Source organism: Nematolebias whitei, chromosome 17 (assembly GCF_014905685.2).
Source record: "Nematolebias whitei isolate Nwh7 chromosome 17, NemWhi1, whole genome shotgun sequence".
Lineage (NCBI taxonomy): Eukaryota > Metazoa > Chordata > Actinopteri > Cyprinodontiformes > Rivulidae > Nematolebias > Nematolebias whitei.
The window spans coordinates 25,608,265-25,624,453 of record NC_056514.1 but is presented as its reverse complement, the minus strand read 5'-3'; the positions used below and the strand labels follow the sequence as shown (position 1 = coordinate 25,624,453).

The window sequence follows — 16,189 nt, the reverse complement described above, 5'->3', positions numbered from 1 at the left end:
TTAGATGCATTTCATTACATCTTTAATGGAAGTTTTGGGACCATTTCCTATGATTAAGATGTCACATTCCCCTTTCCAAGAGTACAGTTTTTTTTTAAAGCTGTAAATAAATAAATTAAAATAGTACTCTTATTCCTGAGAAACATAACTTGAAGACAAATTCATTGAAACATTGCCAAACTAGTTTAATTATTTAGTGTATTATTAGAGGACTCGTTTTCTACATATTACTGGATTTTGTGTTCCTCCGTGCCTTTAGGGGGCGCTGTTGTTAAAGCGGCACTATCGAGAGCTGCTAGCTAACAACAACAAACCACGGACTGCTATCGTTTAATTGAACTCAACAAAAGGGTGAGTCCTTTGATCAATCAACATAAGAGCCGTAATATAAACAATAATCTAAATTAGTACAATAAAGGCAGTGGTATTATATTTTAAAGTTAATTTGCGATAATAGCCCGACCTTTTGGTTTAGCTCAGGTTAGCTCCACAGTGATTACAGCTAACCTGCCAGTTTAGCTAGCTCGATGGAGTTAGCAGCCATGTTACCGTTAGCTTATGAAGATTACCGGCAAGATTTCATAAATTTATATCAATTTTACACGCTGATCTGACCTAATGTGCTGTCTCATTTATCAGTACAATGCTCTGCGTGAATTTAAATATTGTCAGTTTTAGGACACACGTGTCGATTATGTATTGTTAGCAGGTTGATTACCTGTCTTCGCTTGAATGTCAAATCTTGATTCTGTTTTAAATATACATATCGATATAAGTACTGTTAGTTTAACCCTTGTGTTATGTTAAGGGTCAATTTGACCCGTTTCAATTTTTGTGTTGATCAAAGTGCAGGTTATCCTTTCTTTTTTTCCATGAAATGTTGTGACTTTTTCTCCTCTAGGGTCATGAACTTCTATGTAAAATCTGGACTCTTTGATGTGTTGTTAAATGTCTGCACACAGTTTGTATACAAAGATGATGTTGCGGGTCATTTTGACCCGCACACAGAGTAGCTGTTAAAAATCCAAAAAAAAAGTCTTTGATGTACTTCATTTTGATTGCCTCTGAATAAACATTCAGAACCAGGTGTGTGTGGAAGAGGGACTTTCTCTCCCCTGTCCTTGTCACTGTTTCCATGCCCGTTCTTGGAGAAACACCAAAAATGAGCTCCAGACGATTTACAGCTGAAGAAGCTTTTTCGCAGCTTATGAACTGGGATAGTGATGTAGAGGAAGAGGTTTCAGAGACAGAGGATCCTTCAGAGCCAGAGGACAATGCCATTGATGATCCAGATTTTCAATTTTCCCATGATGAGGAGGATTCAGAGGACGAGTCTGCAGGTGTCCCTTCTTCAGATGAAAACCAAGAAATGCAACAATCGTCATCCACAGAGGGGACATGGACATCTAAAGATGGTAAAATAAAATGGTCAACATCACCACACCAAAGCCAAGGTAGATTGTCATCTTGTAATGTCATCAAAATGATTCCTGGTCCTACAAGATTTGCTGTCACAAGAGTTGATGATATTGAATCAGCATTTCAGCTCTTCATATCCCCACCCATAGAGAAGATAATCCTCAACATGACCAACTTGGAGGGGAAGCGTGTCTTTCAAGAGAAATGGAAGCCACTGGATCCGACTGACTTGCATGCTTACATTGGAATCCTGGTGTTAGCTGGCGTATACAGGTCAAAGGGTGAAGCAACTGCAAGTTTATGGAATGAAGAGAATGGAAGGCCAATCTTCCGAGCAACAATGTCTTTGGAGACATTTCACATGATCTCTCGTGTGATCCGATTTGACAACCGTGACACCAGAGCTGATCGACGTGAGAGAGACAAACTTGCAGCAATCAGAGATGTCTGGAATAAATGGGTCGAAATCCTGCCTTTATTGTATAATCCTGGCCCCCATGTTACTGTCGATGAGCGCCTCGTTCCATTCAGAGGACGCTGTCCATTCCGACAGTATATGCCAAACAAGCCTGCGAAATATGGCATCAAAATGTGGGCAGCCTGTGATGCAAAATCCAGTTATGTTTGGAACCTGCAAGTATATACTGGAAAGCCACCTGGAGGAAGACCTGAGAAGAATCAGGGAATGCGTGTGGTTTTGGAGATGACTGAAGGGCTGCAAGGTCATAACATTACATGTGACAACTTCTTTACATCCTACCATCTTGGAGATGAACTTCAGAAGAGAAAGCTGACTATGTTGGGAACAGTCAGAAAAAATAAGCCAGAACTTCCCAGTGAGATTCTGAAGATGCAAGGAAGACCTCTGCATTCCTCAAAATTTGCTTTCACAGAGAAAACAACACTTGTTTCTTACTGCCCAAAAAGAAACAAGAATGTTCTTGTGATGAGCACAATGCACAAAGACGCATCTCTGAGCACACGAGAGGACATGAAACCGCAAATGATTCTGGATTACAACTCCACAAAAGGGGGAGTTGACAATCTTGACAAAGTCACAGCAACATATAGTTGTCAGCGCAAGACTGCCCGTTGGCCTTTGGTGGTTTTCTACAACATTTTGGATGTGTCTGCTTACAATGCCTATGTGCTGTGGATTGAGATCAACCAGCAGTGGAATGCCAGCAAACTGTACCGACGTCGACTTTTCCTGGAAGAACTAGGCAAAGCACTCGTCACTCCAAAGATCCAGAACCGGGTCAGGCCAGCTAGATCCCCAGCAGCTGCTGCTGTCATCGCAAAGGTCCAGGGCAGGGCATCTGACCAACCCACAATGGATCCTTTGGATACAGGTACAAAGAAACGCAAAAGATGCCAAGTCTGTCCCTCTCGAGATGACAGTAAAACAACTACCTCTTGTGTGAGATGCAAGAAATACATCTGCAAAAAGCACATAGTCACATTCTGTCCATCATGTGGGGAACGCTGAAAATGTTGACTGTCAAAAACCCGAGAAAATGCGGCAAGTTAAATGCAAAAAAAAAAAGGGTTCGTGAAGAGGGAAAAATTGAAATCAGGAGTTCTTTAATATAGTGTTGGAAGTGTATATCTCTACTTCTCATCTCTTCTAAATATTTGTATAATCTAAAATAAAGTTCTTATTGGTTTAACTTCATTTTATGACTGTTTTGAGTGGATTTACACAATGCGGGTCAAAATGACCCGCAACATAATAAACGTATTTTTTTCTCAACATAATACAAGGGTTAACATGCCTTAAAATGAAATGAAAGTGTACATTTGATTTAATTAAAGCGTAAGGACAAGACGGTTTCAGGCCTTCATTCAAATATGCAGACTATATCTGTCATTACACAAAGTTATATTTCTCTTTTACGTTTATGCTTTTCCTATGGATAGTTTCCATAAGTATCAATTTTAAGCTGTTATATTTTTTATTTGGTGATAGATGGTAAATTCAATGCATATCTGATGGGGTGGAGATTTATTTATTTTCATACAAAAGCCTGATTATGGGCACAGAGGTTTGAGTAAGTTGTAAAAAAATAATAAAACTGGACACCATTGCAGTGATTTCACTGCTAAAATCACCCCTTCTATAAAGATCAGTGTTAATCTCATGCAGTCATTTAGAAGAGGAAACACAGTCCTGGCAACATTTCAGTCAGACTGATGCCATCCAGGGAAATTTAACTCTTGATAATAGTGTGTGATAAATGGGATTAAAAAGGACATTTTGTGAGTAGTAATCATTTCAGCATACAACACCATCTTGCATTTGTTAAATTCACTTTGTTGCTGCCAAATGAAAAACCTGTCATGTGAAATAGAGCTGAAATACTTTTAAGATTTTCCAGATTTTCATTTTTCTGCCGTCGGTGCACCCATCACTTGGTGTATAGCTGAGCTCCTTTACTTTGCTGACCTGCATAAATATAATCCACTGCTTGTCATTGACTTTTTGCAACTCTTAAAAACACGTGCGAGCTGCAGGGTGGTCTCAAAAATGTATTCTTGCATGTTACCACACAAAGGATCCTCATAATATACTTTTTTTTTCTTGGTATTTATTAAAATATTTCTTAATGAAAAGAAATGAGGCTTTATCTTTTTAAAATATCCCTGCAGTTTGTTTCTTTGTTAAATTATTAATACTTTTTGTTTTCTCAAACTGCCAAAACATTTTCCAACAAAATGTGTTATGTGTTTAACTTGGTATTCATTCAACCTTTATTTATAAAGGTTAGTCATTGATCCTCGAAGACTCATTTACAAGAGAGACCTGCTTTTAACAAAGAATGATAGCAGTAGATAATTATAAAAAAAGCAAACGAAACAAAAAGCTCTACCCTGGTCCTGATCCTAGTCTTGTTCTAGTGTTTACAGAACCAAACCCAGGCGACTACTAAAAAGAACAGTCTCACATAAAAGAAAACATCCTCAGTTTTCCTTATAGTGGAGGGGGAGTATGTGTGTGTAATTATACTAAATAATTTAGTATAATCTAAACAAAAGTAATTTAGTATAATTATACTAAATTTAGTAGTGAAGCTTACCATTAAGTAGAATTAACATTTGATTTAATAGACACCAGTTTTTATCAATTTACACTAAAAACAACCCCTCTTTGTAATGTATATTAAAATAGAAGTATGTGTAAGTAGCATCCTAAATAATATTTTAAATTTAATGTGACAGATATGGTTTATGTTTAGCTAATAATAACAGTATAATTTCAAGATAACATTTTAAAATGACAGGTCTCACTTGGTGTACTTGTAAAACGTGTCAAAAAGTCATTATATATTTTTAGACGTTCAATTGCGTTGCAACAAAGCAGTGTGTCAGGTGTATCTTCTCATTTGGTAATGTATTGAGCATTTAATGTTTAAAAATACCTTAATTTACTGTGTTTTTATAGACAAAGCATGCGTTATTTACAGCCCCTTGAAGGCCATTTGCTGTCATTTTTATCTTTGGCAGATTGATAACAGGAAAAAATGCTTCACTACAAGTGATGCTCAGGAAGTCACATTATTTTCTGTTTTTCAAAATAGATGTATTCAGTGTACTAATGGGTGGTTTGGGTTTGTTTCTGGTTTGTAAGAGTTTGTGAACAATATTTTGGAAAGATGTTTGGAGGTCCACTCAACCAGAACAAGCAGCAGATTAGGGGATGGGAACTACCACTATTAACATCAGTCCAAGATGGTTAGACTTAGAGTCTGGGAATTCTATCAACTTTAAAAGTATTTGGCGTAAAACACATAAAATAGAGTTTTATATTATCATGTTTTAAATATAAACTATTGCCCAATTCCCTTCACAAATAGACTAGTTTTATTATTTAACAACATGACATTTTGTTACAAATATAGCTTGCATAGTAAACTTCTGTAGAGCTGGAATAATCTATATTTGCAATAAATAGTTGTGGTTTCAAAGACTCATTTATTTTGATACCTCTGAAAAAAAATTGTGCAAAAATGTTGGAGTTTAAATTCCACCAAAGTAAACTGGCTCTGACCAGATTCATGTAAACCTTAGTTCTTATACATTTTAAAATACTTGCTGTAGTTTTGTTTAGATTTGTATTCTTGTTTGGTCCTTGTGTAGGATTTGCCCTCAAAGGTCAACGCAGGCGGTGTAACTGTTGGTTAAAGTATGAACAATGTGACCGAACACATTAGATATGCATTGAGGTCCCTCCTCCATTTAACCTCCTATTCCTGGTGAAGTGAGCAGGGTTTTTGTTGGGAAGTACAGACAGAAGGTGAAGCTGGGGTGCTAATGCTTTTTTTGCCCTGTCAAATCCCCTTCACTGTAATTGTGGACCCGCACAAAGTCTGCGGATGAGAGCGAGGCCAGCTGATCGCTGTAGCAAAATCAATAGTTCATACTTTACTGAGATTGAGTTTTTAGGGAAGGAGGAGTGCCGTGACCAAGGGCAGAATATGAAATGGCTTCCACAGAGGCCGAACACGCGCCCCACAATCGATCCCGGGCCCCTGTACCAATTATAGTTTTAAGGTTTGTCTGTGGCTTGCTGCAATCCTAAAAGACCAACGCTTTGGAAACAGACATAGTGTTCACTGACACTTTGACAAGGTTTGCAATTTTATTTTTCAACCCTCTTGGAAATTGCAGTCTGAAATGCCTTCATACTTTCAGTCTTTAATTTCGACAAAGATTGATTTCTTCTTTTTTTAGACGGATTTGAAATGTCAGGGAAAAATAACTTCAACCTTTTGTTTCATATATTAGATGTTTTGTCTGTATCGTCTTGGTTTTCAGACTCAGACTGGAAACTAAAGTTAGCCCTGGCAATTTAAATCTATGTTAATATTTTTTAAAACATAGTCCTGGTCTGAAATACAAACACGGAGCAGTTTATTTATTATACTCTGGGTTGCAGCGCTGCTTCTGCTTTTTAAGGAATGCTTATTGTGAAATCACCCATACTGTACTTTCTACTGAAGTAAATTCTTTACGGCTTTTCTCTATTGTTTTGTCACTAGTTTTACCATTTTAGAAGCAGTGTATGAATGTCACTGTGGGGTTAAGAAGTTGTGATGAACAGTTGCGATTTAAAAAAAATAACATAAAACCTACATAAGAAATTGTCAAGTGTTTGGATTGCTGATAAATTCAAGTTTGCTTTTCAATTGAATACTCTTCTGTCTAGGGGTGCACCGATAGCAGTTTTCTGGCCGATCACCGATTTCTAAAAAGCCTGACCTGCCGATTCTGATTTTGGCCGATACTGACACTCTCAGGTGTTATAAGGTCACAATGCACCTTCAATTTTCCAATATTATTTTATTGAAAAACATACATTTGAACAATATCCTAGAAACAATACAAACTTGTTTTAACTGGCCATGAGGTAGTGCTTTGAAATATAAATGAAGTTAAGACAATTGTTGTTAAAACTGTAAAAAAAAAAAAAAAAGGTAAAATCCGTTTTTCATGTAAGTTTTTGCCAATTTCCCAAAATTAAGGAAATCGGGGCTGATAAATTGGTTGGCTTTTGCAGAGTTAAAGTTATCACCAAGATCTAACAACCAGTTTGCTGGTGACAGCCAGAACTAGCTGTTCCTATGACAAAGGAGGACCATCAGCCTAACAATTAATCGTTTCTTTTCAAGCTGGAAAAGGGTAGAGTGCCCTCTGGGTCAGGGAGGAGGTCCTGCCCCAAGTGGAGGAGTTTAAGTATCTCGGGATCTTGTTCATGAAAGAGGGAAAAATGGAGTGAGTGATCAATAGGCGGCTAGATGTGGCATCTGCAGTGAAGCGGGTGCTGTAATGGTCTGTTGGGGTGAAGACAGAGCTGAGTCAAAAGACAAAGCTCTCAATTTACCGGTCGATCTACATTCCTACCCTCATCTATGGTCATGAGCTTTGGTTTGTGACAAAAGAACAAGATCTCGGATACAAGTGGCCGAAATTAGTTTTCTCCGCAGGGTGTCTGGGCTCTCCCTTAGAGATGGGGTGAGAAGCTCGATCATCCGGGAGAGACTCAGAGTAGAGCCACTGCTTCTCCACGTCGAGAGGAGCCAGTTGAGGTGGCTCGGGCATCTGGTTAGGATGCCTCCTGGACGCCTCCCTGGTGAGGTGTTCCAGACACATCCCACCAGGAGGAGACCCAGAGGAAGACCCAGGACATGCTGGAGGGACTATGTTTCTCTGCTGGCCTGGGGACGCCTCGGGATTCCCCCAGAGGAGCTGGCCCAAGTGGCTGGGGAGAGGGAAGTCTGGGCCTCCCTACTTAAGCTGCTACCCCCGCGACCCGACCCCAGATAAGCGTAAGAAAATGGATGGATGGATGGACGGTTTCTTTTCACAAAGACTGCTTCCTTCATACCTCTCTCAAGCCAATGTTCCTCTCTATCAAGAATGTGTACATCTTTATGCCTGAAAGAGTGACCGCTGGCTTCAGATGAGTGTAGACTGCAGAGTCCTGGCCTGATGGTGTTGCTCTTTTGTGCTGGGCCATCTTTTTGGCCAGTGTCTGTTTAGTTTCCCCAATGTAAGACTGATCACCCTCCTGACACTGAACAGCATACACAATATTACTCAGTTTGTGTTGGGGGATGCCAAGGCTCTCTTTTCTACCTCCTCTATGGCATTCATTTCCTTTTATATATATATATTCTTTAAATTATTTGAAATTGATCTGTTGTTTTTACAATAGATCAGTTTCAAGGAATTTAAACATCGGCTGCTTTGTGTAACAGCAGTGTATGAGAAATCTAAAATTTAATAACTATTTTATTCATTTGAAAAACATACAAAGAGCCTCTGTGCTTTTTAGGATGATGCTAATTAGCGCTTTAAGTAATTATAAGCTCATTCCTAAGATAAATTTGGATTTCGGCTCTTTATTAGTCAACCTCCTGAAGTCTGTATCTTGAGTGGTTGGTTCGAGGCCCAATCGTTAAAATGCAGAACACATCTTGGACTCGTTCAGCTGTCTTCAGATTTGTGTTTGATTTCTCTTTCATAGCTCGGCTTGATCTTCTTTTGTCTCTGTCTAACCTCTTTTGGTATCAATTTATCTTGGTGAATGGTTCCAGTCATGGTGCTCCATCTTTCATCCATCATTCGCCTCTTGGTTTTTCATTTGGCTTCTCTATCACTTTACCTTTAATTTTCTTTCCCTGTACTTTCGTTCCCTATCATTTTTGCTCTCCATTTTGCCAGTGGAAGCTGTTGGAGAATCAAGAACACTGATAGTCTTTTCATTCAATTGATGTTTTAAGTAGGCCTGTTGCGATAAACAATAAATCAATTAATCGCATGATTAATGAAAATTATCGACCTCGTTTTCATTTATCGGCTTCATCGTTTCTTCATGTCTCTCTCTTTCTACCGAAGACACCGGATGAAAAAAGGCTCAACTCCGGTGCTCTTCATTGACCCCTCCCTTTCTCTTTTCTCGTTAAAATCCATTTTAAACATCTAAAATTGTGTTTTTGGATCAAGCAGCTAAGCTGAGAAGCTAAGCTAACAGGCCAACCTCAGGGAAAAAAACCTCCGTCTTGTCGAAGCTCCAAAATTCATTGTTGAAACCCGTGCCTTTGTGTAAAAAGTTGTTTTTCTCTATAAAAAAGAAGCTGAGAACTTGTTTACTGATTTTTTTTTATTTTTTATTAAAAGCTTTGTGTGAAAAATGCTATGCTAAAGAGCTCAAACCACACCGAGTGTCCGCCAATTAGAGAACCGAAAAAAAGGAAGGAGAGACCGCCCATGTCACGTCAAGGGACCTCTTTCCCATTGTTCTTAAAGAGACACGCTGCTCGCTCCCTCGCTATCCATCTTTCGGTTCAGTCTTATACTGTCATTTGGAGGTCATAAAAAGGTACTGCACACAAAACAAATGAACCAACATTTATTATTAAATTTGACAATAATTACTAATTATTGTCAAATTTCAAACAATATATCGTTTATCACAATAATTTCTGAGACCATTAATCACCCAGCAAAATTTGTTATCGTGACAGGCCTAGTTTTCAGAACAGAACCGTCTTTCATACAGAAATTATTTTAAATTGACTCTGTGATTGAAGTAAATTGAGATGGAATGTCTGTAAATATGAGTCTTAATTTCCTACAAGTTAGTGATATTGAAATGATCATTTTTATGATTGTTTCTTGCTGCTACATTCAGACATTCATCAAATGGATCTGAAGCGAGCCTCACTGCTTCAATATTTGCCATTCATGCTAGATTAGAGTTACTAAGATGTCGAGGCACATATTTTCCACAAGATTACACAAATTTCTGAAGTTTTATAAAATGGCAGTAATATGTTTCAATCTAAAAACAATTCAATACCAAACCAGTCTGATATTATTCAATTTGTTTGGGGGTGTGGGTCGATTTGGTAGATGGGGTGCTCAGTTCTGTTGATGGGGTGGGGCACCCCATTTTTATATTGGTAAGGGAAACACTGATGAACTAAGAATACACTAAGCACTAATAGTACAAAACAATGTGTCAAACAACAGCAGCACGAACATGAGTATGTGAGCAGATGAGGACGAATGAACACAGCAACATGAAATAATCATCAGCATGAGATCAGCATCATGGATAATCAGCAGCACATATCAACATTCAGTCATTTCATTACAGTGATTTTTTTCACAGTGATTATCCTAGTTAGAGATTCATGAGTCTAACAGCTTCAGGGTAGAAGCTGTTCCTCAGTCTAGTGATTCTAAACTTAATGCTCCTCAACCTCCGGGGCAAAACATGTGTGTGCTGGGTGAGTGGGGTCCTTCGTGATGCAGTTGGCCCTCTTCCTGCATCTGGAGGTGTAGATGTCTGTGATGGTGGGGAGACTGACTCCAACAGACTTCTGTGCAGCCTTCACCACTTTCTATATAAAACCAAAGAAGTTCAGGCAGATTTAAATATTAGTGCAAGTCATTTATTAGTTTTTATTTCCAGGCTACCACATGCTCTAGCGCCATGCAGTTTATAAATTAGTGTTCATCTTACAAATACGCTTCATCCAAACAAAACCGATGAGTGACAGATTATTTTCAAGTGTTACGTGTTCTGCTCAGTTCGACTTCTTGAAGACATTGGGTTTAATTAACTTTCATATATGAGCTTTATGGGCTCAGTGTCAGGGTGGGAGTTGTATTTGATAGTCTGCAGTACAAATATTTTAGGGGTTTGCTGTGTGTTTGTGTGAAGGGAAGGTAATTTAGTAGCCTGGTTTTGTCCACTTTGACCTCCATCAACAGTCCTGGGGAGGCACTTTGTTTGTTTACAGTACATTCTTAAACTTAATTACAACCTGGGAGCTATTGATCGTAAAACAGACACGGTGCCATCGATCACAAACTGTCCACCAGTGAGTTGGGGACAATTCATCTAATAAATGATATTGAGGCTCATGTGGAATAATAAAAAGAATAGCAGCAGTGTGTGACCACATGTTTAGACGATGGATTGCCTCTTTGATTTTATAAGAAGGTTTTTAAGGCTGAACAGTTTTTTCTCTGTTTGTAGGGGCGGTCTGCTTCCATTTGGCACGTCCTAATACAGATGGACATCAGGACTGAACACTGACGAGTGGAAGCTACACGTTCCTTCTCACCCTCTTACCCCAAAACACCTCCTGTCACACTGGCAATGTCAAGAGTCCCGAGTCCCCCTCCCCCGGCGGAAATGTCCAGCGGGCCTGTGGCGGAGAGCTGGTGCTACACACAGGTAACCACACGGACCACGTGACATCATGTGTCAAATGTGACATGCTGCGTAACTTTGTTTTGAATCAATCCAAGCTTTGCTGTGCTTTTTTTTTTTTTGAACAGATTAAAGTAGTGAAGTTCTCTTACATGTGGACCATCAACAACTTCAGCTTCTGTCGCGAGGAGATGGGGGAGGTCATCAAAAGTTCCACCTTCTCCTCAGGAGCCAACGACAAACTGAAATGGTGATTTGCTGATTTGTTTCATTACAGGAAATAGACTGCAGAAAAACCAAACCAAACCACCCTGTTTGATGGGAATGAAGGAGAATAAAACGATATGTTCTAATCAGGAATGAGTTAAAGACACATTATAAATACTTTATCAGCTTCACCTCTGTTTGATCAAGAGTTTCACTGCATGTCCAGGTGTTTGCGGGTGAATCCCAAAGGGCTGGATGAGGAGAGCAAAGATTATCTTTCCCTCTACCTGCTGCTGGTTAGCTGTCCGAAGGCAGAGGTGCGAGCAAAGTTCAAGTTTTCCATTCTCAACGCCAAGGGGGAGGAGACCAAAGCCATGGGTGAGCTTTGGTCCATCATAGTCTTCTGTGGAGTGTACATTTTTTATTTGTATTTGTTCTAAACTTATCTCTGGTGTGTGTGGCCTCTCTGCAGAAAGCCAGAGGGCGTATCGCTTCGTCCAGGGAAAAGACTGGGGTTTTAAGAAATTCATCCGGAGAGATTTCCTCCTCGATGAAGCAAATGGTCTTCTACCTGATGACAAGCTCACACTCTTCTGTGAGGTACATGCATGACTTTTTACTGATCAGCACCCCCTCACACACCTCCTGTGTTCATTCCAGTGTAGTTTTCAGTGACGTTCTGTCCATCAGGTCAGCGTGGTGCAGGACTCGGTCAACATATCTGGTCAGAACACTATGAACATGGTGAAGGTGCCCGACTGTCGACTAGCAGACGAGCTGGGGGGGCTGTGGGAAAACTCGCGCTTCACTGACTGCTCCTTGTGCGTGGCCGGCCAGGAGTTTCAGGCCCATAAAGCCATCCTGGCAGGTACAGATGGGATTCATGTTCATAGTCCTTGACTCGTTTCTTTAGTTTAAACCTGAGAGCTTGTAACGCACAAGTCTGAACCGCCTCATCTTCTCATTAACGTGCATCATCTCCCTTCCCAGCACGGTCTCCTGTATTCAGCGCCATGTTTGAACATGAGATGGAGGAGAGCAAAAAGGTGAGATCTAAAACCTTTTTTAAAAATTCTCATAAATAAATAGATTTTGTTCCTGAATGGCTTGACTGCTCATATCTTCATTGCTGTGCGGAGGAGTTAAAGTGAGTGAAGGATTGTGCACGGTCAGACGGCTGCACCGCAAAGGTGTTTGGAGAAACTGAATGATGCTGCGCCTGAAATGCAATTGTCCTGCTGGACTTAGAGGTCAAGATTCATCCCTCACTGTCAAAGCTGCAGAAACAGAATTGCCTTTTTTTTTCTCCTTCGCATTTTTCTTCCTGTGACTGTAAGAGATGATGTTTCAGGAGTAGCCACAAAAACGCTTTTCTCTTTTTTTTTTTTACTGGATCATTAGATTATTTTTTTTATGTTGCAACTTTTTTACAAAGTCAAACAATTTAACTTAGAAATAAAATATTTTTCATGTCTTTGGATTTTATCTGGATAATATATATAATATATAATATGGATATTATTATAAGCAGCAGATGAGGCATTATTTTAAGAATATGGTTGTGAACACAAATGAATCATTAATGATTTTTCTAGTTTTAACTGAGTGTCCACTTCAAGAGAAACCTGCTGGAACGTATTAATATTTGATTTGATGCAGGATTACTTTAAATACATGATGGGATTAATTGAGAACAAAGGTGGTCATTGGTGTTTAGAATAAAATTTAGTGATACTTATTGACACTGCATATATCTTTCATGATTGATTTAATCCACAGATTTCTGATTTAATAATATTTGTATTTGTGTGTGTGTGTGTGTGGGGGGGTGATGTAAAGAGCCAGAGGATGGAGAAAAACCTCGCAGCATGGAGAATATGTTGTCACAATGATGCCTGTTTTCTTCTCTCTCAGAACCGTGTGGAGATCAATGATGTGGAGCCTGAAGTGTTCAAGGAGATGATGTGCTTTATTTACACAGACAGGGCTCCCAACCTGGACAAGATGGCCGACGATCTGCTCGCAGCAGCTGATAAGGTGATTTATGAGCGCATTAATGCTAACGTGTCGATGTGTTAGGTGAAACTGATCAATACGTTCAAAGGGGGAGTATTACGTTAGTATAAAATGTTTTTAGACACTTCATCCTGGTGACATGTTTTTAGCCAAGTACTAAATTTTTTGCCCTGTAAGTCACATTTTTCTTGCATAATTTGCATGCCCTGCGACTCGTATGCCAAACCAACTTATTTATGGATTTTTCCATATTTATAAACCAGTTTTTCACTGAGATATGACCGTTTTCATTTATTCTGACTGAAAATATTGAACACTACCATTTTCAGCCACTAGATGGCACTCGAGCAGTATGGCATGCCGTTGTGTCATGCAATAGGTAAAAGTGGCTATTAATGACACAGTCAGCTTGCCAAAGACTGCCACCTTTGTTCAGCTCGCTTGGAGCAACCGTCAAATCGGCTTCGTTTCGCTGCACCACCCCGGCGAAAGGCAGCTGATTTGACCATTGAAGTGCATTTATTAAGTAAAAGTTCAACTGAGACACCATGTCTATAATTTCGAGCAAACAAATAATTGTTTTTAGGTGGTTATCTTGCTAAATTCTTGTTAAAGTCCTCCCGTGCACGCTTCCGCGGCCGCCATTTGGCAGCCAATCGATTTTTGGCACAACCCTGGCCCACATTTCCGGGTTATTAGCGGTGATGCATAATAGATGCGACTTATACAGCGAAGCAACATATTTATGGATTTTTCCACTTTATTAGACATTTGAACTGATGCGACTTATAGGGCAGAGAATACGGTATGTTTGGCGGTTGAGATCTCCCTTCTCTTATCCTCGCCAGAGCTTTTAATTTTTTCTGGCCCCATGATTTAATTCACCTACAAAATTATCCTACAAGTAAAAATGTCTGTAGACCGTTGAGTTATAAAGATTAGCACAATTTTGATGTTTTTTTTCCTTCTTCTCAGGTGGAGAATGATGTCAGGCTCTTGTTAATTCTTTACTGAATTGTTGTGTTCACCGAAGCTGGGTCACATTTCTTTAAACTTTGTTGTTAAATGGTATGAAATGCTTGTACGGAGGATTATTTTTTAATGTTTTCTGATAAGTCTTTAAAATATAGCAGAGCATCAAGTAGGTTTGTCCAAAATTAGGTAATGGAGAATTAATCAGAAGTAAATGTTGGTATGTATTTAAAGGCTCATTTGCAACAGTACTTCTACTTGGTCTTGTTTAGTTGCCTTCACACACACGACTGCAAACAAACTTCTTATCTACTAATGGAATAACTTTGTTGATCTGAGAATAGAAAAATATATTTATTGATTTAAAAGAAAAAAATATTACACTGTTTAGTTTCATCTAACAGCGAGTTTAGCTTACCTTATTTATTTTTTTGCTTTTTTTTTGTCAAATAATTTTGATGCTTAGTTATAATAAGTGCAGTGTATTTCCTTTCGTTACCACTTGGGGATTCATTAAATTTGCTTATAGGTTTTCACGTTTTAATTATTTTTCTCCTAAATACTGAGCAGAGCCGGCCAGTGCAGAATGTGCATTGATAATTTTCTAAACTGTTTAAAAGCCGATTGATGAGCTGCAGAATCTTGTTTCTTGCATCCTCCTGAATCACAGGAAGACCTCACCTTTCATAATAAAACCAAATCAAAGTTTAACTGGCTAACATCAAGAAAGTCCTCAGATCTATGGAAATGCTGTTGGCCATGTCGCACAGCGCTCCAGCAAATACTGAGTCCTGCAACTTTGTGTAACGAGGCTGTAATGCTGTATTAGAGACAATTTGAGCATTTTAAATAATGCGTTTCGTTTTAATTTTAGGAGAAATGTAATAAACTTTAATGAACCTACCGGTAAATTCCAATCATATTCGTTTTCAGAATTTAGTACGGATAAAAAATAATTTCAGATGTACAAGTTTCAATCTTAAAGCTTTAATTTTAAATCAAAGTAGGGAGTGTTTTAGATAGAAGATAGATCAGGGCCTGTGATGGTACAAAAACAAAGTATGAACTTAAAGATGGTCCCATTTTCAGACTTCAAGGAGCTATTTCACTCTAACCTCACCCTGCAGTGACACTATACGTGAGGCTGATTTTAAGATGAGGTTGACAATTTTTATAGTTTATGTCTTAATTAATGGTACCTGCTATTTACAGTGGTGCTGGAAAGTTTGTGTACACTTTATAATTTTCTATATTTCTGCATAAATATGACCTAAAACATCATCAGATTTTCACACAAGTTCTAAAAGTAGATAAAGAGAACACTGTTAAACAAATGAGACAAAAATATTATACTTGATTGTTTATTTATTGAGGAAAATGATCCAATATTACATATTTGTAAGTGGTAAAAGTACCGGTATGTGAACCTCCAGGATTAGCTGTTAATTTGAAGGTGAAATTAGAGTCAGGTGTTTTCAATCAATGGGATGATGATCAGGTGTGAGTGGACACCATGTTTGATTTAAAGAACAAGGATCTATCAAAGTCTGCTTAGTGGATCATGGCAGGAACAGAGGAGATTTCTGAGGAGCTCAGAAAAAGAGTTGTTGATGCTCATCAGGCTGGAAAAGGTTAAAAACCATCTCTAAAGAGTTTGGACTCCACCGATCCACAGTCAGACAGGTTGTGTACAAATGGAGGAAATTCAAGACCATTGTTAGACCATAGTTAGACCAGTGTTAGACCATTGTTAGACCAGCATTAGACCATAGTTAGACCAGTGTTAGACCATTGTTAGACCAGTGTTAGACCATTGTTAGACCATAGTTAGACCAGTGTTAGACCATT

The 16,189-nt window shown here is 38.8% G+C and overlaps 2 protein-coding genes across 2 annotated transcripts in view; both read left to right on the top strand.

The window, feature by feature from the left end:
- The first annotated feature begins 270 nt into the window (after window positions 1-270).
- LOC119423985 (speckle type BTB/POZ protein) overlaps window positions 271-16,189 on the top strand; it is a 21,093-nt gene continuing 5,174 nt past the window's right edge. Inside the window, exons 1-8 of the mRNA XM_037691422.1 lie at window positions 271-351; window positions 10,970-11,170; window positions 11,275-11,396; window positions 11,580-11,731; window positions 11,826-11,953; window positions 12,044-12,221; window positions 12,344-12,399; window positions 13,268-13,390. Coding sequence (XP_037547350.1) covers window positions 11,093-11,170; window positions 11,275-11,396; window positions 11,580-11,731; window positions 11,826-11,953; window positions 12,044-12,221; window positions 12,344-12,399; window positions 13,268-13,390 — 837 coding nt within the window. The 5' untranslated portion in view covers window positions 271-351; window positions 10,970-11,092. The remainder of the gene's footprint in view (window positions 352-10,969; window positions 11,171-11,274; window positions 11,397-11,579; window positions 11,732-11,825; window positions 11,954-12,043; window positions 12,222-12,343; window positions 12,400-13,267; window positions 13,391-16,189) is intronic.
- LOC119423983 (piggyBac transposable element-derived protein 4-like) lies at window positions 875-3,177 on the top strand. The gene has a single exon (XM_037691421.1). It carries the CDS (start codon window positions 1,136-1,138, stop codon window positions 2,906-2,908), a length of 1,773 nt encoding a protein of 590 aa, XP_037547349.1. The 5' UTR covers window positions 875-1,135; the 3' UTR covers window positions 2,909-3,177.